This window comes from Staurois parvus, unplaced genomic scaffold, assembly GCF_062004578.1.
Source record: "Staurois parvus isolate SC_StPar_1 unplaced genomic scaffold, SC_StPar_1.0 ptg000715l, whole genome shotgun sequence".
Classification (NCBI taxonomy): Eukaryota; Metazoa; Chordata; class Amphibia; order Anura; family Ranidae; genus Staurois; species Staurois parvus.
The window spans coordinates 2979055-3002980 of NW_028318511.1; the positions used below are offsets into that span (position 1 = coordinate 2979055).

Below are 23926 nucleotides of genomic sequence, written 5' to 3' on the forward strand. Positions count from 1 at the left end.
GTGTCAATGTCATTATATAGCAGGGGAGAGTCAAGAAAACAAAGCAGTACAACTTGTGATGCCAAATAAGTAAAACTTATTATCAGAAGGTAGTGGCATATCACACTGACATGAAACGATAGGGATGATGACTCTCCAGAGCTGTAGCAGACCAGTTCTTTAACCACAGAGCTCTGTGTGCTGTCAATGAATGAGCCATGAGCTTGGCTGCCATACACACTTGGTTGGATGCATCTGTGATAAAATCTGCTGCAAGTTGTAAAAGTAGTAATGGTGAAAAACTAGACCACCTCTGCACTCCTCTATCTGATACTGAATTCAAATCAGAAATCCAAAACGCTTGTCAAAGCCACAGCTGGCTTACATGCCGCTCCCGCCAGTTAAAATGTCTTTTGAGGTCTGTATGGACTTTCCGGTCCATAGGGTCTCTAAAAGACACAGAATCCTCGAGAGGCAGTGTAACATGGCTAGCCAGCCTTATCAATGCTGCATCCACCTTAAAGAGTGTATTCCAAAGCTCAGAGTCCTTTGTTTTAAAAGGATATAGTTTAGCTCCCCTATTTGTAAGCTTGCGGTTGGGCTTCACCCATTCTTCCTCAATTATTTCCCTGATTTTGAATATGAAAAGGAAAGCATGCAACTCTCTTTTTAGTTCGGGATAATATTTCCTCTGCTTTCTTGGAGGAAAGGTGTCTTCATCCTCCCAAACAATGGCTTGTTTAACCGTCACATAGGCTACTGCTGCATTCACCAAAGTTGAAACTTGTGTAAAATCTAATGAGTGTGTCTCAGAAACCGAATCTGACTCCAAGGAATCAGAATCTGAATTTCGTTCATGATGGGAAGCCGACACTGGAGACTGTGGAGGAATATCTTCTTGGCATTTTCTGAGATCTTCCCAAAAGCCTGTGAAAGCCATCTGCTACTGCCTTTTTAATATAGGATGTAACTTCCCAAGATTCTGCTTCCTTATCTTGCACTGCATCTTTAAGGCAAGAAGAACACAACAATTTTGTACGTAACGCTGGCACTGAACAGGCCCAGCACAAATACTCGTGCGCGCGTGATGGAGAAGCCTTTTGAGAGGAGTCCATACCTTCATGTTGCTAGTGTCTTTTGTGAGCGAATGGGGAAGGCACATTGAGCGGCACCACTGACAGACTTTTATTCTGTGCTGGGCTCTTCCTGTCCAAGAGAGGATGCACTTTTTTTAAAAAAAAAGTTGCCAGAACTCAAATAATGACAAAATTAAAAAAAAAAAAAAAAACTTGTTCTTACTAGTATAAAGAACACACAAAATAAATAAATTAATGAAATAAATAACCTTTCAGAAGTTTGCTTCAGTGCTCTGGCTGGGGGCATGGAGGAACTCATGATGACACTAAAGAAACCGAAATAAAAGAGAGCATATGAAAAACACAACACAGGAAGAAGCTGACATTGACAGTACCTCAGAAGGAACCATGGACTCACAGGGGCAGTTGGAGCTTGAAGCCAGAAGAAAGAGATTAGGAGACTGGAGACAAGAGCAGAAGAGGAAGCTGCATTTAAATCTCCTGCCCAGAAGCCTCCAAGAGCTGGTGAAGGTTTCCTGACCACTGCCTAGAAACCAGGAAGTCCCAGCCACTCACACCTCCTGCTGCAGCCAATGAAGCAGCCTGAAACCCGATCAGCTGCCTGTCTCGGAGTCTCTGAAGTAATTGCCCCTCACCTGTGAGCCACGAGAGAACAGGAAGACAGCAAGCCCCAGCCAGCCTAGCCGTAATGGATGAAATAGAAAGGAGAGGGAGAAAGGTAAGCACCTCCACATCTGCCAAGCCCCAATCTGGAGCAATTTATGCTCCTAACAGTCTCTTTGCCCGAGCGCTCAGGGCATCCACCATATAGGAGCCTCCCACCCAGGAGAGGCTGAACCTGGGCAGTGGTCACACTTTCACTTTTGTATTATCAATGAGTGTTCAGAGCAAGGACGAAAAAAGAACACCTGAGTGGGGGAGTAGCTCAGATTCATGGACTAGTTATGGGTTGTCCTGGAGGGGTCCGAAGGGCAGAGCTGACCTGTAGTAGGCTGATGTGAGGAGGTCCAAAAAAAAAAATTATTGTATATATTTATATATATATACATATATATAAATATATATATATATACACACACAATTATTTTTTATATATATATATATATATATATATAAATATTTTGAAATATATTGAATACGGCCAGAATTGTAGTATTTCAAATATATGTCAATATATTTGGGAAGAATATATTTAAAATATAGTTAAAATATATTTTTCTTCCATGTGGGTTGGTTAGGTATACTAACAGAACATCTAGGCTCCCTTTATGCCACAATGCACATATTTACACAATTCTAATCAAAATCTTATAACAACCAAAACTTGTAGTAGTGATAGATTTTGGGTCGAAACCGAGTAATATTTTTTCTCTTCTGAACATATGTATGCCCAAGCTTCAGAGGAACATACAAATGAAGCATGATTGTCTGAATTTTTAAATGGCATAATTCTCTGCAAATTAGATTTATATATGGAGCTACATGCAAAAAGCCAGGAGAATGAAAACGTCACAAATCAGCAATTTATCTGATTAAGCCATTCCTGTACAACAGTAACAGATAAGACATTCACTGTGTTTTCTCACACTTGTCATTATTTAAATATATATAACAAACTGTGCCAAACAAACATTACTTTGTAGCAATAATTTTATTACATCCCTCATGTAATTTTTAAGCTGTCCCCCAAGTTTCGAAAGAGCAAAAGCACCTCTTTTAACAGAATGAGTTACAAAAGTAGCTTTATTCTTTGAGAAATTACCTTCCCCAAACAGGATACTGTGCTAAACATGAAGGTAAATTAAACCAGAACCTTTGATAGAAGAGTGGGTTTGACAATAAAGTTGGTGATGCTTGCACCCAGGACAGGGCCTCTGTGAACAGAAGGGATTCCCTTCCTGGGAAATTAATCAGTAATCTAATCTAACTATTGCTATCATAAGTACAGTATACATATATATATATATACTTACCAGTATGGAAATAATACAAGCTCTATATAAGCTTAATAGCAGTGCATACATCCGATGCACAAACAGGTATTTTCAGCAAAAGGACCAATAGGTGTCCTGGAGGAATGGTGCACGTATACCCAGATATATATTGTTAATAACAGAGATATTTCTAGAATGTTGCATCAAAATTCAGTCGAAGGGGTCCCTGAGGATGATGCAGCATCTGTCTTTGTGTTGGAGACCTGAAGACAAGATCAGGGGATATCCCCCAACTGTTGTCATTACCCGCCGGGTCCCGGCGTTTGCCAGCAAACAATGACACAGCACAGCTGCATTGTTTACAATGCAGCTCTGCTCCCTGTCAGTTCCTAACACACGGTTCCTGAGAGCGCAGTTTAGCTCTCAGGATCAGTGTGTTCCTGTGAAGTACAGACCCCCCGCCCACTAGTAAAACACTCCCCTCACACAGTTAACCCTTTTAGTGAATACAAATGTTAACTCCTTCCTCCCCAGTGCCATTAGTACAGTGTCAGTGTTTTGGTGTCACTGGGGATGTCAGTGACCCCAAGTCAGTTCCCCCCCAGTGTCAAAATGTCTGCCGCAGTCCCGCCATAAGTCGCTCATCACTGTCATAAATCGCTGATCACCGCCTGTATCTTTCCCTCCATTTGTAGATGCTATAACTTTCACATAAACCAATTAATTTACACAATTTTGGCCGAAATTTATTATTGGTCCGCAGATCCGATTCATCATATGCCCGTGTTCTCTGCTTCCATGGCCAGGCATAGATATGAGAGTAGAACGTGTTTTATGCATTTCAATGACATTACACTCTATCGTCCTCGGGGTGACCCTGAATTTGATTGGCTCCACAAAATTCAGCCCCTCGCAAATCACCTTAACCAAAAATTTGCAGATGTCTATACTCCCCAGCAAAAAATCTGCGTTGATGAGTCCCTCATTAATTTTTATGGCCGACTTGCATTCAAACAATTTCTCCCCAGCAAGCGTGCCAGATATGGGGTCAAGATGTAGAAGACCTGTGAGAGGGCAACAGGCTATACTTATAAGTTTTGGATTTATGAGGGAAAAGATAGTCACGTGGAGTCCCCCGGATGCCCAGACTACATGGGGAGCAGTGGCAAGATAGTTTGTGACTTGGTGTCATCCTTTTTCCATATGGGGTACCACTTATACGTGGACAATTTTTATTCAAGCGTGCCACTATTTAGACATTTGTACAATCTTGGAACTGGCACTTGTGGCAAAGTATGACCTAATGTGTGCCCACCATTAGAAGTGGGTGGATGCAGGGAGGAATATTCTAATGGTGGGCATACCACACACTTTTTCTGGCAGAGATTTCTTCTCTTTTTTTCATTCAGTCCACAGGCTGCATACAAAAAAAAAAGAACATAGCATATATACTCAACAAGGACCAGCGACATACTGGTACATCACTGGACTTTGAATAGTTATACCACAATGATGCCTACAGCTGAAGGCATCATCCTGGTATTGTTTTTTTCAGCCGGCGATCAGCTTTCATGTAAAAGCAATCCTAGTGGCTAATTAGCTGCAGGATTGCTTTTACAAGCAATGGAATATGATGCCCCCCCCTCCCCTGCTGCCTTCCACAGCCTTCTTGGGCAGTCCCGTGCCATAGGGGGAACCTGAGAACGCAGCCGGTGTTTCTGCCAGCTGACCATAGAGCTGATTGGAGACCAGAGTGGTGCAAATCATCTCTATAGTCTAAGAATTCAGAAGCTACAAACATTTCATCACTTCAGTTTCGCAGGATATAAACAGCGCCATTTGTAAATTGGTAAAGCATCTGATCACATTGATCTTGGTTTGATTAGATAATGTAAGGGTAGAGGAGATATCTAGAGCCTGATAGACCCCAGATTTCTCAAAAAAGAATATATGACAATGCCCATTGACGTTATAGGGGATATTTGCATTCCCTGTGATAGCATTAAAAGTGATAAAAAAAAAAATATGAAAGGTACAGTGTAAAAATAATTAAAAAAGTCAAAATAACTTAAAAAACTCACCCCTCACATTCACGCACACCTGTGTGCACAAGCAATGACCCTGTGCCGGTATGTAAACAGCGGTTGCACTATACATGTGAGGTATCGCCTCGAACGTCAGATCAAGGGCAGTAATTCTAACACTAGACCTCCTCTGTAGCTCTAAAATGGTAGCTTTTAAAGGCTTTTAAAGCGTTGCCTATGGATATTAAAAATGTATGCAGTTTGTCGCCATTGCACGGGGCATGCGCAGTTTAAAAGCATGTCATGTTTGATATCTATTTACTCGGCATACCATCATCTTTTATATCTTACCAAATAATTGTCCAATATATTGTGTTTTTGTGCATTAGTTTAAAAAAAATTTGCTTTTGAAAAATCGCTGTGCGAGTACTATGTGCCATAAAAATTGTAGTACCCACCATTTTATTCACTAGGGTGTCTACTTTAAAAAATATATAATGTATGGGGGTTTAAATTAATTTCCTAGCAAAAAATACAAATTTTTTTCATGTGAACAAAAAGTGTCAGAAAAGGCTTGGTCTTCAGGTGGTTAGAAGAGTGAGTGATGTGTGGCATAAACTTCTAATGCTGGGCATAAAATGCCCCCACCCCCCAAAACAACCCCTTTTTGGAAAGTAGACACCCCAAACTATTTGCTGAGAGGCATGTTGAAGCAATAGAAAAATTTATTTTTTTACCACAGGTTTTTGGAAAATTACAAAAATGTTTTACTTTTTTTTAACATAAAATTGTCACTTAAATGATTTACTGCTCACACATGCCATGGGTATATGTGGAATTACTCCCCAAAATACATTCTGCTACTTCTCCCGAGTATGGGGGTACCACATGTGAGAGACGTTTTGGCAGTCTAGCCAAGTATAGGACCCCAAAATACAATAAGCACCTTTCATATATGGGTTTTTTTTCAAAATTTTTGGTATTTTTTTGTTAATGTAGCAAAAAATAAAAACCCCAGTGTTGATTAAATACCACCAAAAGAAAGCTCTAGTTGTGTGAAGAAAATGATACAATTTTAGTTTGAGTACAGTGTTGTATGACCGTGCAATTGTCATTCAGTGTGAGAGCGCTGAAACTTGAAAAATGGCCTGGGCAGGAAGGGGGTAAAAGTGCCCTGTATGGAAGTGGTTAAGTATCCATGTTGATGGGAAATAGTGTTTGGTATCCAATTTACATTTGAGATACAGTATACTTCAAATAATTCTTTCTTGTATGGGGAGAAAAACAGTCTAGACACAAATGCCCATATGAAGGTTTACATGACACCAACCTCATACTGTGCTTAATAATAAAATGGTCTTACATCATATGTGATAAGCATTTCTTTTTTCAGACAAGACATGTCCTGCCAACCTTATCTACCAAGAATGCAGCCCTCCATGCACAGCCACCTGCTCCAATCCAGGAAGACAGTACTTTTGTGATGGACCTTGTGTGGCTGGCTGCGTCTGTCCAGAAGGCAAGCTTAGAGGTTTTGTTCTTTGAATTAAATACAGCAAAAGATAATTTACTTATCTTCAGTTTCTTTAAAAGCTGCAAGACGAGGCTTTCAGCCACTATGGTGATCTGGGTGACTTAAAACATCAAATTGTTATTGTGTAGCATCAGAGAAACACATACCAAATCATTTTAATAATTTAATTGTTTGTAACTAGAAAACGCTAGACTTGCAGGGAAAAAAATAAACAAACAAAATGAACAATTGACATTTAAACATACTGTACCTTCAAGCATAAAAGCAACAATTAAGAGATTACTAAATTATTGTAATAGAACAACAAAAAAACCACTAAGCATTAATTTAATAGTCAAAGCATTTGCTTTCAGACACTCTCATGACAAAGGACCTCAGAAAGACAGCAGACATAGGTAACTGACCTTGCTTTTTAATGGACACCAACATGCCTTTCCTGTGATTGAAACAATGAAGGATAAAAAGTAGACAAATGAGGTCATCAAACTATTCTTACCTCTTTTCACTGTGCTTTAACAGTACTACTACTAATAAAGGTTAAAGGCCAAATGTTACAGCAAAAATTACCCTTGCAGTGGAGTCCCCCCCCCTTTCTTCTACTGCAGGGGTTTAATGATCATTAAGTCTAGGGGTGCCGGATGAGAGAAAAATACTTGCTATTCATGCTCACTCGCTATGGGATTCATTTTCTTTATTCTGCAAAAAACCTGGGTGATCCTGCTGTACTCAATCTTCCCCTTCTGTCCATATCCCCACTGCAGTTGGGGATTTGGCAGAGCAGTGTTGACAGCTAGTGCACATGCTGAGTTTTCAGTATGTTTCTATGCTGAGCATTTCCTTCCTATCACATCTGAGCAGCCCATGTGACTATAGAGTGACACATGTGGGTGTATACTCTCTGGTAAATGACAGCCCACTTCCTCCCTCCTCCTCCATGCCCACTAAACAGCTAAACACAATGGAGTGTGATATTACATCTTGAGTGATGGTGGCTTCACCTCCATGTTATTCTAAGACACAGGATGGAGGAGCATGACACAGTCTATGACAGGCAGAAATCAATCTGTTGGGTTGGTGCAGCATAGTGTGGTGGCAGTAAACACACAGAGAGTTGGGATGCAGTAAACAATGTATTGTAGAATAAGTAAACAGTACAATGGCCTGACGGAGAGGATCACTCAACTGGGAACTTACAGCATTCGGAGCGCAGAGTCGATGATGAGTAGGCCTGCACTTGAGATAGCGCCTGTCAGGAAGTGAAATGGGGCCTCACCAGTCCAACCCAAAGGGGAGTATTCTGAAGATAAAAAAAGTAGGCCCTAAGCTTTCCCTACTCCTCTGGAACCACTAGTGCTGTCACTGACAGGTGGAGATGCTTCACAACTGCATGCTAAAACCACGGGGCAGGGACTTTAAACGTTTCTGAGTGACCCAAGATGGCCACCAGGGTCACCTGGATCCAGCGTAGCCAACCGGAGTGCTGTCCTAAGGGAATCATAAAGAAACCCAATTTCTCTCGACTTCCTCCTCCAGCTGCATTGCCATTCGCAGTGTTACAAAATGTGTTCATTTGAAAAAAAAAATTTCCATCTTGCTACTTTTCTTGTCATTGCGGTTGAAAACGAACATCGATTTGACCCATTAATGATTACAAAAATGAAATTTTTTAGAACATTATTTTCCTAAGAATTTTTATTCTAAATTCTACCCATCTATGGCCAGCTATATTCTGCGCTACAGCAGGGCATTTCCAACAATGCAACCATCCTCCTCTCTAAGGTGTAGCTGGTTGCAGTCACACACTCACCCCCTCCCATACAATGTAGGGTTAATAGCCCCTTACTGTATAATAAGCGATGCCACAGAGGGACTGTCCACAGTGTCAAGAAGAGAGCACCACTGGAGCTAGCTGGAGCAAGGATACAGTGAGTAATAATGAATGTTTCTTTAACCAGTAGACAAATAAGTATTTAACCATTGCAGTGCAGGTGAGGGTTTCACTGCAAGGATAGATTGTTTTTTTCTAATTCCTGGAGCTGGGATTTAATGGTTACAGTCAATACTACAAAACTAAATGTATATTCAGGAGCCACTAGGTTCTAGACACGTGGTACCACTCAATACACTGCAAACTTCCTACAGTAATCTGAAAATAGTCAAATGCAACGTTATGCTTTAAATACCTTTAAATACGTAATCCAAGCTATTGTGTCTCTGTTCTTCTCTCAGGATATGTCCTGGATGATGTAACTAATTTAGGATGTGTTCTCATTGAAGAGTGCTCTTGCATATACAACAATATTGTCTATCCAACAGGATCAATTTACAATACTACTTGCTCTCACTGGTAAGTGTATTTCATATCATATCTTGGTACTCATGTGTACAGAAATATGTGCTGTTATTTATCATTTTTTACTTTGTATTTTTAAGTGTCAGTCCACCCAAATACTTCTTATGTAAAGGAAGTCTAGCTGAAAATTATACAAAGAGATTTACAGTGCAGTAAAATGGTAATTTTTTAAATTCTTTTGGTTTTTCTCAAAAGGTTCTCTAAATCAACCCTTTTCCTGTCACTAATCTGCAGCACCTGTTTTTCTGCATCTGTCTGAGTGCCCCGCACCCCGCTAATTGAAAAGCTTGCTGCAGAGAGATCACTGACCTCATACAGACTATTGCAAGGAGACAAGTTGACATAGACCACCTAGAGCCATGTTAACAAATGAAACAACTGTAAGAGTTTGAACACTTACCTTTGTACTACACCCCGAATGTATTGTATAATTTTCAGCTAGATTTAATTTGGGCGGGCTGTGTCACTTGTGTATTCTTTTAAGAAATTCAGTGTGAGGAGCTTTCCCAGCCATGACTTCTGGTTCTATTGCCCCTCACCTTGGCATTTTGAGTATTCCCAACCACCTTTAGCTGTTCCTATTCCTCTAAATGCTTTCTCTTTAATATAAAATAAATAAAAAATCCATTCAGAAAAATGAAAATTTCTCATATGGGCTGTGGGCAATGTGCACAACTGGGAACTGAAATGCAAATATTGTTCCTCAAGTGGATCCCTGGGAGATGTAAGAGATCATTGGATGATTTATCTCTTTAGCATCAACTAACCTCTAGAATATAAAATGTTGATAGACTGAGCCTTTAAGTGAACTTTTAGTTGATTTTAATAATTTGTATCTTTTAAATGGGGTTAGTTTACCAGAGGAACATCAGCTGCAAATAAGTGGTCTTGTTAATACATACAAATGCTCAAAGATGTCTTGTGATTTGTGTATAAATTGCTGTCTTGATAAAAGTAGCTCCATACAGTCAAAATTAAAATTTGCTTTGCTCAGCTTCAAAGTGTACAAAGCCTAAAGTTTCTGGTTGAATGCATAGTACATTCCTTCTTGTATGTCATTGAAGGACCTTGGCAAGACTTCCGACCCATAAAAGCACAAAGAATCACACAAGATTTTTTGGAACCTAAATCTCCTCTCTTACATGTAAAGCCCACTCTAGTTTAGTGTAGTTTCAGAGGGGCTTCAAGTGAACCAGACTAAAGCCTTGTACAGGTCAAATATCATCTGAAATCAATCACTACAGGAAATACTAGCTGACATTCAGCACTTGTGTTTGACCGAAGCTGATCTCTCAAAAAGTTTCTGTCGAACAAGCTTGCTGAAAAACCAGCAGCTGATTGGCATTCAATCAGCGCTCTCAGCCAATGTGTTTTGACAGGGGGGTCGTAGTCCATCTGTCAGAACACAATAGCTCAGCGGGGAGATCACTGTACTACAATTGCATTGTTAGTACAGCAACCTCCTGACGAGCTTCCCAATTTTTTTGGGTCAGTCTACTCGGCTGAACTAAAAAAAGACTTACTGTGTGTACGAGGCTTTTGGCTCTGGAGCTAAACAGTTTTTGCACATAAGATGCCCCAACCCATGCCCTTATATAAGGCTATATTTTTAATTTTAGAAGGGTTCTTGAATGAATTCCAATGTAACAACATATGATTAATGTCTTGCAGTGTTTGCTCTGGTGGTCACTGGAACTGTAAAGATCTACCCTGTCCCAGTGTCTGTTCTGTGGAAGGCGGATCACACATTACCACTTTTGACAAGACTCAGTATACATTTCATGGAAAATGCATTTATGTACTTTCAAAGGTAAAAATAAGACACATTGATGCAGCCTAGCAAAGCTACAGAGAGACCAACACACAACAATATATTTGAGTGGAGAAACCATATTAAGTTGAACATGTGCCCTGACGCTTTTTAAGATAAAACATACAACAATGAAAGGAACACCAGACCATTGATAACAGAGATCAATTTCATTCATTGGTTTACACTAAAAAAAACAAACGCCAATGTGTTTTAGGGTAAGAAGATACTCCCCCTTCATCAAGGCTTCAGATGAAATAAGAACCTTGAATTTACTCAAAATAGGACTTTCCTGTGTGAATATAGGGAAGCTGATTGTGGGCTTAGAAGAGTTACTAGCCAGCAGTATCTGCTTGAGCAATCACGCTATTAGCTTCCCTACATAGATTCACACAGGAAAGCCCTATTTTGAGTCCATTCAAGGTTTTTATTTTAACTGAAGCCCCAATGAAAGGGAAATTTTTTTTGACCCCTGAAAAGCAAGGGCTTTTTTTTATAGTGTAAACCATTAAAAGAATTTGGACTATGATCCTTTGGTCTAGCGCTCCTCCTGTTTTGTGAATTTTTTTTTCTGCTAACTTTCTGGCAGCTCACTGGAGGATAATCCTGTCTGTTGTGAGCAACCTAAGCTGAGCCAGTAAGTTCTCTGTTTTTGTCCTCTCACTGCTTTTTATGAACTCACATGAAAGTCCCAATCTCTCTTCGATGTTTTTTTCTTCACTTTCCTTTTCTAAATCCTGCAACTGATTCACCTTAAAGCATGTCATGTCTGCTTAAGAGAATGAAGCGTAATTGTATGTCCCACAGAAATGGAACTTGTGCTAAGGGAATTATGGAGGCTACCATTGCTGACATCACCTTCTGAAAATCTTAGTTACCTGTCTGTCAAGCTAATCATAGGATTTCCATACTATCTAATATAACGACTAAGGGACTTAGAGTAAGCATACAGCCAGGGAATCCAAAATGAAGCCACTGGATCACCATGACATACAGACAATGAACATTTCTTCCTTTAGTTGCACCACTATGGCAGAAAATAAACGGTTGCATTGGTTCTTATATTTTGTTGATCTATATCACCAACCTGCAGTCCTACATTTAACATTGCCAAAAGCTGCTGATTGCTCAAATTTCATATGTTAGGTCACACCTGGTAGGGATCTGCAGCAATTTTCTATATGAAAACCTGCAGCATTTCCCCAGTTAATTAGGTACAGACCCTGCACTAGTTTTTATTGCACTCTGAAATTTAAACTGGTGTGCAGATAGACCCAAAAAGGTTAATCTTCTTTGTTACCATGCCACAACCTACAGTTATTATAATGGAGCAGGAAGCTAAGTTAGCTCCCCAGCTTGTGCCATTACTATGCATACACTGTAGCATCTACATTTAAATGTGGACAAGTCCCATCCACGACAGCCATTTCCAGCAGGAAGCAAATTCAGAATGGTCCCTTCAACAGGTGAGTCTGTGGGACATGACTTTCTAACTTCTGACTCACAACAACTTCCTTCCCACCCCCTGAAACATGTCAGCTCACACCTCCAATCCCCCCTCACCGCTGTGCCTGCACTCCCCTTCTCACCATAATGCCCATAACCTCTCCATCACTGTTCTTTTCAACCCTCACCCCCTACACTCTCACTACCACAGCTGAACCCTATTCTTCTTCACACCTGCACACCATCCGCCACTTTCAGCACTCCATTTGACCACATCCTCCCCCCCGCTCTCACCACCTCTCCCATTTGCCCCTTCTGCACTTGTGACTGCACCTTTGCCTTCCTCTGTGTTCACTGTCACTTCTCCAATGTATGCATCCACGCTCCTTACCTTTGTATTAATGTGCTCTCAGCTCTTGTAGTGATGCTTCCCTTTATATTCAACGAATGACCACACTTTTGCTATTGAAAATAAAAAGGTACATCCAGGATGGAAATAGTAAAAACTCTGAAACAGTAATGAAGTCATGAAGTAAGTTGTACTTGTCTATGCGCTCTGGTTCCAGGGGTCTGCATCTTCAAAATTCTGGCTATCAGCACATATGAGACTCCTGCCAGCTTTCCTGCACCGATGCAGTATTTAGGTTAAGGGCTCATGTACACGGGGCATTTGGAAAACTCTTCTGAATGATGGAAACTGACTGCTGGAAAACGTAGGTTACAAAACGTCAGTTTAGCCACGTTTGCATACCGGGTGTATGCACGTTTATGTGCGTTTGCGTTTAGAAGCATTTTTAAAAGATAACCTCAGGAGACCTTTCCAAATGCCCAGAATGCACTGAAAAATAGTAAGCAATGAACTATTTCAGACATTTTGAGAGGAATAGAGAGAGAGCAGAAGCAGAGAAAGCAGTATGTTTTGAGATTACCTGTCTTTTCTGGTTGTATTCACTATGGATCCCATCATGAGCATAATGCAGCACGTTCTACCATTTTTTTCCTTCATGCAAAACCTGGAATTGACTGCGCTGGTGTACTGGGTCCATTTGAATACATGTAAAATGCCTTGCATGCATTTCTGATGATGAAAAAAGGCTCTGGACAGCATCTGGACATGGAACAGTTAAAAAACACGTCTAAATGCAACTGCGTTTACAAGCGTTTACAAGCATTTGGCTATGAAACGCTGGTAAAATCTACTCCTGAACGCAAGTTTGGTGCGTTAAAAAAAAGACTGTAAACTCAACTGCCTGTAAACGACTGTAAATGACTATGTGTACATGGACACATAGGAAAACATTAGGCAGAGTTCAGGGGCTGCTGAAAAAAACGCTGAAGAGCTCCTGAACGTCAGTGTAGGAGCTGTAGTGTACATGAGCCCTAAATCTCCACAGGCATCTTTGGAGCTAAAAAACATATTTTAGTCCCTAAAGAGCGGTAGACACACATTTGTTGGTAACTAGGGATGAGCCACCGGTTCAGTCCAAACCCAGGTTCAAACTATATTTTGCTTGTTTGGAAAACTACCAAACTAAATGATGTTCACTAAATGGATGTTGAACCTTCAGTTGCTGTGGGAGGTGATACATTGAGGAGCGGTGTTTCTACTGCTGCTAAATGTGACAGCTTCCTGCTCAGGGCTCCTGGTCATTAGGGAGCCTGAGGTCATCAATGTCCTAACAACCACAGAGTCATTCAGCCATTCCACTATCAGGAAGTGATTCCAAGCTGACAGGTGAATGTAAACAAAGGGACAGAGAATGTTTAAAAAAAATGGCACTGGCCCACCCCTCAAAAAGTGGGCATGTTTGTTTACTATTGACTATGAGACGTAGTAAGGGTGCTATGTATCTCTTAGTCATTCACAAAGGGAGAGGTGATATCTGTGGAATCCTGTATTTTTGAAGGGTGCTTCTGGATTTCAGTAAGACCCTATCCACACCCACCAGACAGGGTTGTGGAGAAGTACTCCATCTTCTCATTAACATGGGAACAAGGTGCTTTGCCAAGAAGCCCCCCCAGCATGTTACTCACCTATGTTGAGGACATGTGGCCTAGTATGGTTCAGGATGGGGGAGGTGCATGCTCTTCCTCCCCTTTCCTGATCTGCCAGGCTACATGCTCGGATAAGAGTCTGATATGAAATATAGGGGATCCTACGCTTTTGCTTCCTTCTTTTTCTTTTCATGAGGTCCCCTTTACATCCATACCAGAACTTTATCAAGGATAAGACTCTAGTATATAATTTTAGGGGGAACCTCACTTTTTTGTGTTGTCCCCATTAATGTGTATACCAAAGTCTCATCTAGAATAAGAGTCTGGCACAGATGAGAGAGATCCCCAGTTACCCATTTTACAAACAGAGCAGCTAGGAGCTGTCATTTACTGGAAACCTAAAATATTTTGTCCTTGTAAATGTCAGTTTTGCTGTAGTAGGTTGTATACATTGTACAGATGTGCTACTTGGAGGGGAGGTTAAGGGAACCCTACAGGGATGTAATTTAAAGGAATTTTTTGCATATTTCACTTTAATGGCTGGTTCACACTATAGAAACGCAGTCCACATGCATTCTAGATGTGTTAATGCATGCGCGTTTTTGCCGCTTTTTTGACGCATTCCAGTTTGTTTTTGATGCTTTCTGGTTAATTTTTCCCCTCTCTTTATTTCCAATTAAATAGGGATATGTGGGTTCTGGTGCATTTTTGATGCGTTTTAGTGTGTTCCAATGCATTTCGGTACGTTTTTGATGCATTTTACCACATTTCAGTACTGTTCTGTGCAGGAGAAATGCAGGCTGTTCTACTTTTTTTCTGCATTCGGAATGCACTGGAATTGCAAGCACTTTTGTGAACTAAGACATTGACAATCATACAACCTACTTTCTGTGTGTTTTGGATGCAGAAAAAAAGCACACTGAAACGCATGCAGTGTGAACTGGCCTTAAGCATTATTAAAATAACTTCTACCAGCCAAATTTTTAAGAAGATTTTTTGCCTTGGTATACGTTTCTCTAGGCAATGTCCAGCCCATCATACCATTGTTTGACAATTTCTTCCTTGCCTATTAGCCTTGCAATTGTTCATTACTGATTTCTGAGATTCACCTCCCAATGAGGTTCACATTCGACACCTGAACTTCATGCTCTCCACTATTGGTAACTGATATTTACTTCCAAATAACCTCCAATGTCCTATCTTTTCTTTTGGGATATGTTCCCTCAAGTGTATCTAAACCCAAAATCAAAAATGTACCTGTCCTTAGATGTGGATGGTTAATTTTTTTTTTCAGGCTTTTTTTCTTTATTTTTTACTAGGTGATCCTGCCAGTAAAACACTTGTCACCCTTTTTTAGAGTGTCAACACTCACTATTATATCTATAGAGGAGCACAAAGGACACAAGATTCTAGAAGGATCAACTGTATTGTACTTGCAGAAAAATAATTAGCCTGCAAAAAGAAAACAAATGTAACCACTACATCTAAGAACTAGTAAGCTTCAAAATGCACATTTTTGTTCATGGGTTCAGACTACATTAAATAGAAGAAATGCTATTTGATACTCTTCTTTGGGAATAAATAAACTACTGCTATATACATTGCTCAAAAAAATTAAAGGAACACTTTGAAAACACATCAGATCTCAATGGGGAAAAATATCATGCTGGATATCGATATTGATATGGACTGGGTAATGTGTTAGGAATGCAAGGATGCCCCATCATTTGATGGAAATGAAAATTATCAACCTACAGAGGACTGAATTCAAAGACACTCCATAAATCAAGTTGAAAAAACGATGCAGCAGGCTAGTCCATTTTGCTGAAATTTCATTGCAGCAACTCAGAATGGTACTCAGTAGTTTGTATGGCCCCCACATGCTTGTATGAATGCCTGACAATGTCGGGGCATGCTCCTAATGAGACAACGGATGGTATCCTGGGGTATTTCCTTCCAGATCTGGACCAGGGCATCACTGAGCTCCTGGACAGTCTGAGGTGCAACCTGGTGGCGATGGATGGACCGAAACACGATATCCCAGAGGTGTTCTATTGGATTTAGGTCAAGCGAGCATGGGGCCATTCAATCGTATCAATTCCTTCATCCTCCAGGAACTGCCTGCATACTCTCGCCACATGAGGCTGGGCATTGTCATGCACCAGGAGGAACCTAGGACCCATTGCACAGCGTAGAGTCTGACAATGGGTCCAAGGATTTCATCCTGATACCTAATGGCAGTCAGGGTGCCATTTTCTAGCCTGTAGAGGTATGTGCATCCCTCCATGGATATGCCTCCCCAGACCATCCCCAGACCTCCACCAAAACGGTCATGCTGAACGTTGTTACAGGCAGCATATCAATCTCCATGGCTTCTCCAGACCCTTTCACGTCTTTGACATGTGCTCAGGGTGAACCTGCTCTCATCTGTGAAAAACACAGGGAGCCAGTGGCAGACTTGATAATTCTGGTGTTCCGTGGCAAATGCCAATCTAGCTCTATGGTGCTGGGCAGTGAGCATAAGGCCCACTAGAGGACATCGGACCCTCAGGCCATCCTCACGAAGTCTGTTTCTGATTGTTTGGTCCGAGACATTCACAATAGGGGCCTCCTGGAGGTCATTTTGTAGGGCTCTGGCAGTGCTCATCCTGTTCCTCCTTGCACAATAAAGCAGATACCGGTGTTGCTGATGGGTTAGGGACCTTCTATAGCTCTATCCAGCTCTCATAAAGTAACTGCCTGTCTCCTGGAATCTCCTCCATGCTCTTGAGACTGTGCTGGGAGACACAGCAAACCTTCTGGCAATGGCATGTATTGATGTGTCATCCTGAAGGAGTTGGACTTCCTGCACATCCTCTGTAGGGTCCAGGTATCGCCTCATGCTACCAGTAGTGACACTTACCCTAGCCAAATGCAAAACTAGTGAAAAACAGTCAGAAAAAGATGAGTAGAGAAATAAAATGTCAGTAACCTCCACCTGTAAATCCATTTCTGTTTTGGAGGCCATCTCATTGTTGCCCATCTAGTGCACCTGTTGGTAATTTCTTTCACACAAAAGCAGCTGAAACTGATTACCAACTCCCTCTGCTACTTAACTGACCAGATCAATATTCCAGGAGTTTAATTTACTTGATGCTATACTCTGATTAAAAAGTGTGCCTTTAATTTTTTTGAGCAGTGTATATGCTAACATTTCAAGCTGATGTCAGCTTACATTTATCTTTAAAATCACACCATCAAAACATTAAAAATGTTTAGATGTATCAATTAGCTTGCATGCATAAACATTAATAATTTTTTTTCTGAAAAATGGCAAACAGTAAACTTAAGTAATATCTGACAAATTGTTTCTATAATTTATATTACATGAATGTCATTATAATTCACAAATCTTCACTTTTTCTCCTCTTTTACAGCCTTGTGCTACAAATTCTTTCCTAGTAACAGCTGAAATGAAAAAATGTGCCTATAGTAAAACTGCCACTTGTCTAACACGGGTCTTCTTGTTTCTGAATAATGCTTCTTATGTAAGTATATATGATTTTATAGTAAATAAATAAAAGTGCAGCGCTAAAAGATGTCAGACAAATATTCGTTCTTAAAAAGTTTGTTTAAAAGTTTGTGCAGTATTCCACTTTGCAATATGTTCGTGCAAAATATCAAATGGATGTAATGACAATCAGATGGTGGACAGAGCTGTGAGAAATCCAGTGAAAATGACAGAAATGCGCACTCACCGACCGCGCATAGGAAATGCGCATATGTGTATTAAATCCGCAGTTATCATATTCCCTCAGGAAGGGGTGTCATCAAGCGATGGGCTGCTGGATTCAGAGGACCTCCTCAGGATCAGGGTAAATCAACCAGGTGAAGGCTCCCTCCTCTGGGTGTAGTGTGTACTGAAGGCTGTGTCTGCTGGTCTAGTAATTTTCAGCAATAATACTGGCAAGAGCCAGAAAATACAAAGGTAAAAAATGTGAGTACTGACCTAAAGTAAAATGGCCGCCAGACCTCCTCTGGACCCCTCATTGCCATCCAGACCAGGAGGAGGTCTGGCGGGCATTTTACTTTAGGTCAGTACTCACATTTTTTACCTTTGTATTTTCTGGCTCTTGCCAGTATTATTGTTGACCTGTCCTTACTCAGTTTGCTATTAATAAAATTTGACAATACTACACTATGGGTATTCTCCCATCTTTTGCCCCTTACTGAGGGGTTACTAGACCAGCAGACACAGCCTTCAGTGCACACTACACCCAGAGGAGGGAGTCTTCACCTGGTTGATTTACCCTGATCCTGAGGAGGTCCTCTGAATCCAGCAGACCATCGCTTGATGACACCCCTTCCTGAGGGAATATGATACCTGCGGATTTAATACACATATGCGCATTTCCTATGCGCGGTCGGTGAGTGCGCATTTCTGTCATTTTCACTGGATTTCTCACACCTGTGTCCACCATCTGATTGTCATTACAGCCATTTGATATTTTGCACGAATATATTGCAAAGTGGAATACTGCACAAACTTTTTAAACAAACTTTTTAAGAACGAATATTTGTCTGACATCTTTTAGCGCTGCACTTTTATTTATTTACTATTTAGATGTGAGGCGGTTGTGATCTCCTCTAGTGCTTTAGCTGCTTATTTATCTATTTATAGATTCATACTGAAGGAGCGCTCGCTTTACTATATTTATATTATATATGATTTTATAGTTATGACGTTATAGGCTTACTTCAAAAACTTTTAAAGAATAATTCCATGCATGATAATGGAATAATGGACCGATGTAACTATATAAAGTATATACCATACCTAGCTGACGTCCTAGGAAGCTTGAAATCACTGAACTAAACACTGCTACTTGATTCCTATTAGCTTGATTCCTCTTGCCGAGTGGCCGGCCTGATCCATTATGAACACAGGAGGTTGGCTGCTCAGCATGGGGGGGCCTATTCAAAGAATGCTTTGCATTTTCTGAATGAATGCAGTAATGTGCCCTATTTTTTTACTGTTGTTCAGTGCATATAGCTCCTGGTCCGCTTCAAATCCATCCCTTAGTTTCTAAGCAGCATGGTTACACAGTGTGCTTTAGTCACCAGGTCCCCTAGGAAGTTAAATAAAATAAAACAAAATGTAATGATAGTTCTCCTTTAGTGCCAGTTCACACTACAAAAATGCAGTCTGGATGCATTCCGGATACGTTTATGCTTACAGTTCACACCACACGCAGTTCTGGTGCAGTTTTGATGCAATTTGTTATGTTCCAGTTCACACTAGATGCAGTCCAGTGTGCTGTTTTTCTGCATCAAAAATGCATGCACAGTGTTTTCCATGTATTCCAATGGCCCTAGTTCACACCAGCGCAGTCAGTTCCAGCCAGTTTCCTCTGCAGAAAAAAAAGTAGAACATACTGCCTGCTGCATTCTTTCTGCACAGAACCATACTGGAACATACTGCATCAAAACTGCACCAGAGCTAAGGGCCAGTTCACACTACATGCATTTCAGTTGCTTTTTTTCTGCATCTAAAATGCACAGAAAGTGGGTTATATGGTTGTCAATGTCATAGTTCACATTGGTGCTTGCAGTTCCAGTGTGCACTAGTTGCAGAAAAAAATAAGCTGCATTTTTCAGCACAGAACTGTACTGGAACCTCCTTTATATGTTGATTTTAGCTGTTTGTACATGTTGATCTAATAATTTTTTTGTTTATATAGATTTGTGTATGTTGCCTAAAAAGTCCCAATACATTCATGGGGAAAATTTCTTGTTCTAGAATAAGTGTCAAGACTTCCCCTCTATAATTTTGGATTGATATCACTTTCACTCCAGTTACAACAGTCACTAAGATGAACAATGAGGTTAAAAAGGAACCAGACAGCAATGAAGCAACGACAGAGGATCTACCCCTTCCCCACTCCCAGCAGAAATAAAATGTTCAGCTGGCGATCCACTTTAAACATTTGTCTGTAGTTCAAATATGACTGTGTTCAAGAGAAATGAGGAGACATTAGGAAGTATTAATCATAGAACTAAATTGCTTATATGTAAAAATGTTTTTTTCAGGTATTTGAAATCAGTTATGACAACACTGATTTTCCTCATGTAACCTATGAAGAGGCAGCCATGGTTAAAGGTATTCAGACTTGCACATCTATTTTATAAGATGCAATTTAGTCTTGAAGGATCTGCAAAGCTGTCATACAAATCTTTCCTTCATTACTTGCTGAATCACAGACTTGGAACACGCATGTGCATATCAGGTGTGGGGACTCCGGCAGGCAGATACTTGTTGTCGGTCAGTAAATCATTAAACAGGGAAGGAAGGATAAGGATGACAGCCATTGAATAGGCCTTGATACTGCCATCCTGCAACATAGTGTAGGACAAAGGTCTTCACTAGAATGTCATACTTCCCCTTACTGGAAATTCTATTTGAATGCAAAACCCACCAACATTTGTAGTAGAGTGCTATTAAAAAGAAAACAATATAGTGTATGTATATGTGTATATATATATATATATATATTATATGGCTTTTTTCTCAGAGAAAGAGTGCAGGAACTCACCCCCATCCCCTAGGTCACTCCTGTCTACGCCCGCTACCCACCTCCTAGGACCACCCTCTGCCTCCACCCCTACATACCTCCTTGCACCACCCACTTTAGAGAACAGGGAACCAAGTATAATTTGGGGTGATATACAAGATAATCTGTATGGAATTTGTTAACAATAAGCAATGCAGTAAAATGTACAAAACATTAGAAATATCCAGCAATATCCAGCAAATATCCAGCTTACCAAAGTAAGCTCAGAGACACTTACAAATATCCCCTCATGCAACAAGTGACAGCCCGAAAATCTAGCAAGAGAAAGCTCCAATATCCAGGAAGATACATCCCCATTATCCAGTGAAAGACAGCTAAAATATCCTGGAAGAGACTGTCCCCATATTCAGCAAGAAACAGCCCCATATCCAGCAAGAGACAGTCCCAATATCCAGCAAGAAATAGTCCCCATATCCAGCAAGAGACAGTTCCCCTGTCCATCCAGAGACAGTTCATATAACCAGCAAGAAGACAGACCCGTATCCAGCAAGAGACAGTCCCCAGTATTCAGCAAGAGGCTGTCCCCATATCAAGCAAGAGACAACCCCATATCAAGCAAGAGACAACCCCATATCAAGCAAGAGACAGTCCTTATATCCAGCAAGAGACAGCCCCATATCCAGCAAGAGACAGCCCCATATCCAGCAAGAGACAGTCCTCATATCCAGCAAGAGACAGCCCCATATCCAGCAAGAGACAGTCCCCATATCCAGCAAGAGACAGTCCCCATATCCAGAAAGAGACAGTTCCCATATCCAGCAAGAGACAATTCCCATATCCAGGCAGCATTATTAGACATCCCAATATCCTTGCAGCAGCATTTACAGACATCCAGACAGCCCCTATATTCATCCAGCAGCAACACTGACAATTAAACAATTGCCAAAAACAATGTACTTAGTTTCAGTCAGGCAGTGATCAGTCAGGAGTCTCAGGACAGGATAGGACACCACATGGCAGCTCTTCCTCACAGCTGCCACTGGCACCAAAAAAGGAACATCCGGTCTGCTACAAAGAGTGGCATGGACCGACTGACAGAAGCCTCTAGCGCCCCACAGGCCGGAATTCCCCAAGGCGCAGAATCTAAGCCCCAACCTGCTTGTTCACCAGAGCCCCTGATGGTGGGGATGGACTCGGAGCAGGTCGAGACCAGGTCACGTCCCTGGGTACAACCAGCTGTGGTAGAGGTACTTGCCAGTGGCATGTAGCGGGTGAGAGCCTGATGTGAAGAGATGAACTAAGCGTAGTCAGACAGGCCGGGTCAGTAATGGTGGAGGCAGAACGGTACAGAGCGGCAGGCAGAAGGATAAACGGGTCACAGGCCAGGTTCAGTAACAGGAGGTCAATATGTTCAGGAGCAAACAGAAGAATGGTCAGACAAGCCAGGGATCAGTGCAGGAGACGGTGAACGGATCAGGGTCAGGCCGGGTCGGCAACAAGCCATCTCTCAGGATACACGGGATAACAGGAGTAAGACCATATGGCACTTGAGCATTGCAGGAGCCGGTTTTAAATAGAGCGCCCTGCGCTGTCATTGGTGACAAGCGCGCGCCCCTGTGCGCAAGTGCACATGCGCAGCCGCAACTGCCGCCGCGGGCACCCAGGTCCTAGCTCCCGCGTGTTAGTGTGTCTTGGCAATCTGCGCATGCGCAGACCTACGCGCCACGGCAAACCTTGACAGAGAGAGGCATATCACTCTGCCTTCCATTCATAAGGCTGCAGCTGTGTCGGCTTATGCAGCTGACAGCTCACTCAGGATGGTGGCAGCATTAAACCAACTGTAATAAAAAGTTCTGCTCCCCGGGGGAGGTGCAAGTTCCGCCAAAAAAAGCCCTGTATATATATTATAAGTGGAGCCAGAACTTCAGATTACAATTTTACATTTATTTAACAGGTCTTGATGACATTCAGTAGACCTATATACCAGTGTTTCTCAACCAGGGTTCCTCCAGAGGTCTTGAGCAATTTCTGCCTCTCAGATATGTTCCCACTCACACCATTGATCTTTTTAGCTATCTATAGGATGGTAATTATTCCCAATGACCTCAAGTGTAAGGAGCATTCTTCTCACTGCCCATCATACTAATGTATCATGAGTTTTAGATATAGTCATTTTTAGCAGGGGTTCTCTAAAACCGGAAAGTTATTTCAAGGGTTACTCTGTGTTGGAAAGGTTTGAAAATGCTGATACTGTATATGATTTAAAGCTGTATATACTGTGCAATGAGCAATTTCCACATGTTCCTGGTAAACCGGATTAAATTTGCTTTGTGGGTGACCCTGTGGCACACCCCCCAACATCTGTCACTTTTTTGAGGAAAGGCATTTATGAGATGAACAGCAGCTGCATCCAATTGCATGCTGCTGCTCTTCGGCCAAAGCTGAGAATGGCTTTCGGCTACACTATATCGCCAAAAGTATTGGGTCGCCTGCCTTTACACGCACATGAACTTTAATGGCATCCCAGTTTTAGCCCGTAGGGTTCAATATTGAGTTGGTCCACCCTTTGCAGCTATAATAGCTTCAACTCTTCAGGGAAGGCTGTCCACAAGGTTTAGGAGTGTGTCTATGGAAATGTTTGACCATTCTTCCAAAAGCTCATTTGTGAGGTCAGGCACTGTTGTCGAACGGGAAGGCCTGGCTCGCAGTTTTTGCTCTAATTCATCACAAAGGTGTTCTTTTGGGTTGAGGTCAGGACTCTGTGCAGGCCAGTCAAGTTCCTCCACCCCAAACTCACGCATCCATGTCTTTATGGACCTTGCTTTGTGCACTGGTGTGCAGTCATGCTGGAACAGGAAGGGACCATCCCCAAACTGTTCTCACACAGTTGGAAGCATAAATTTGTCCAAAATGTCTTGGTATACTGATGCCTTAAGAGTTCCCTTTACTGGAACAAAGGTGCCAAGCCCAACCCCTGAAAAAAAACTCCACACCCTAAACCCCGCTCCACCAAACTTTACACTTGGCACAATGCAGTCAGACAAATACCATTCTCCTTGCAACTGCCAAAGCCAGACACGTCCATCAGATTGCCAGACACAGAAGCACGATTCGTCACTTCAGAAAACACTTCTTCACTACGCTAGAGTCCAGTGGCGGCATGTTTTACACTATTGCATCCAACGTATGTTGGATGTAAGGTT

The 23926-nt window shown here is 41.5% G+C and overlaps 1 protein-coding gene across 1 annotated transcript in view; it reads left to right on the forward strand.

The window, feature by feature from the left end:
* Nucleotides 1–23926, forward strand: part of LOC149445617 (mucin-2-like) — a 207833-nt gene that overhangs the window by 50778 nt on the left and 133129 nt on the right. Inside the window, exons 8-12 of the mRNA XM_089653503.1 lie at nt 6428–6553; nt 8798–8915; nt 10593–10731; nt 17589–17699; nt 20242–20311. Coding sequence (XP_089509629.1) covers nt 6428–6553; nt 8798–8915; nt 10593–10731; nt 17589–17699; nt 20242–20311 — 564 coding nt within the window. The remainder of the gene's footprint in view (nt 1–6427; nt 6554–8797; nt 8916–10592; nt 10732–17588; nt 17700–20241; nt 20312–23926) is intronic.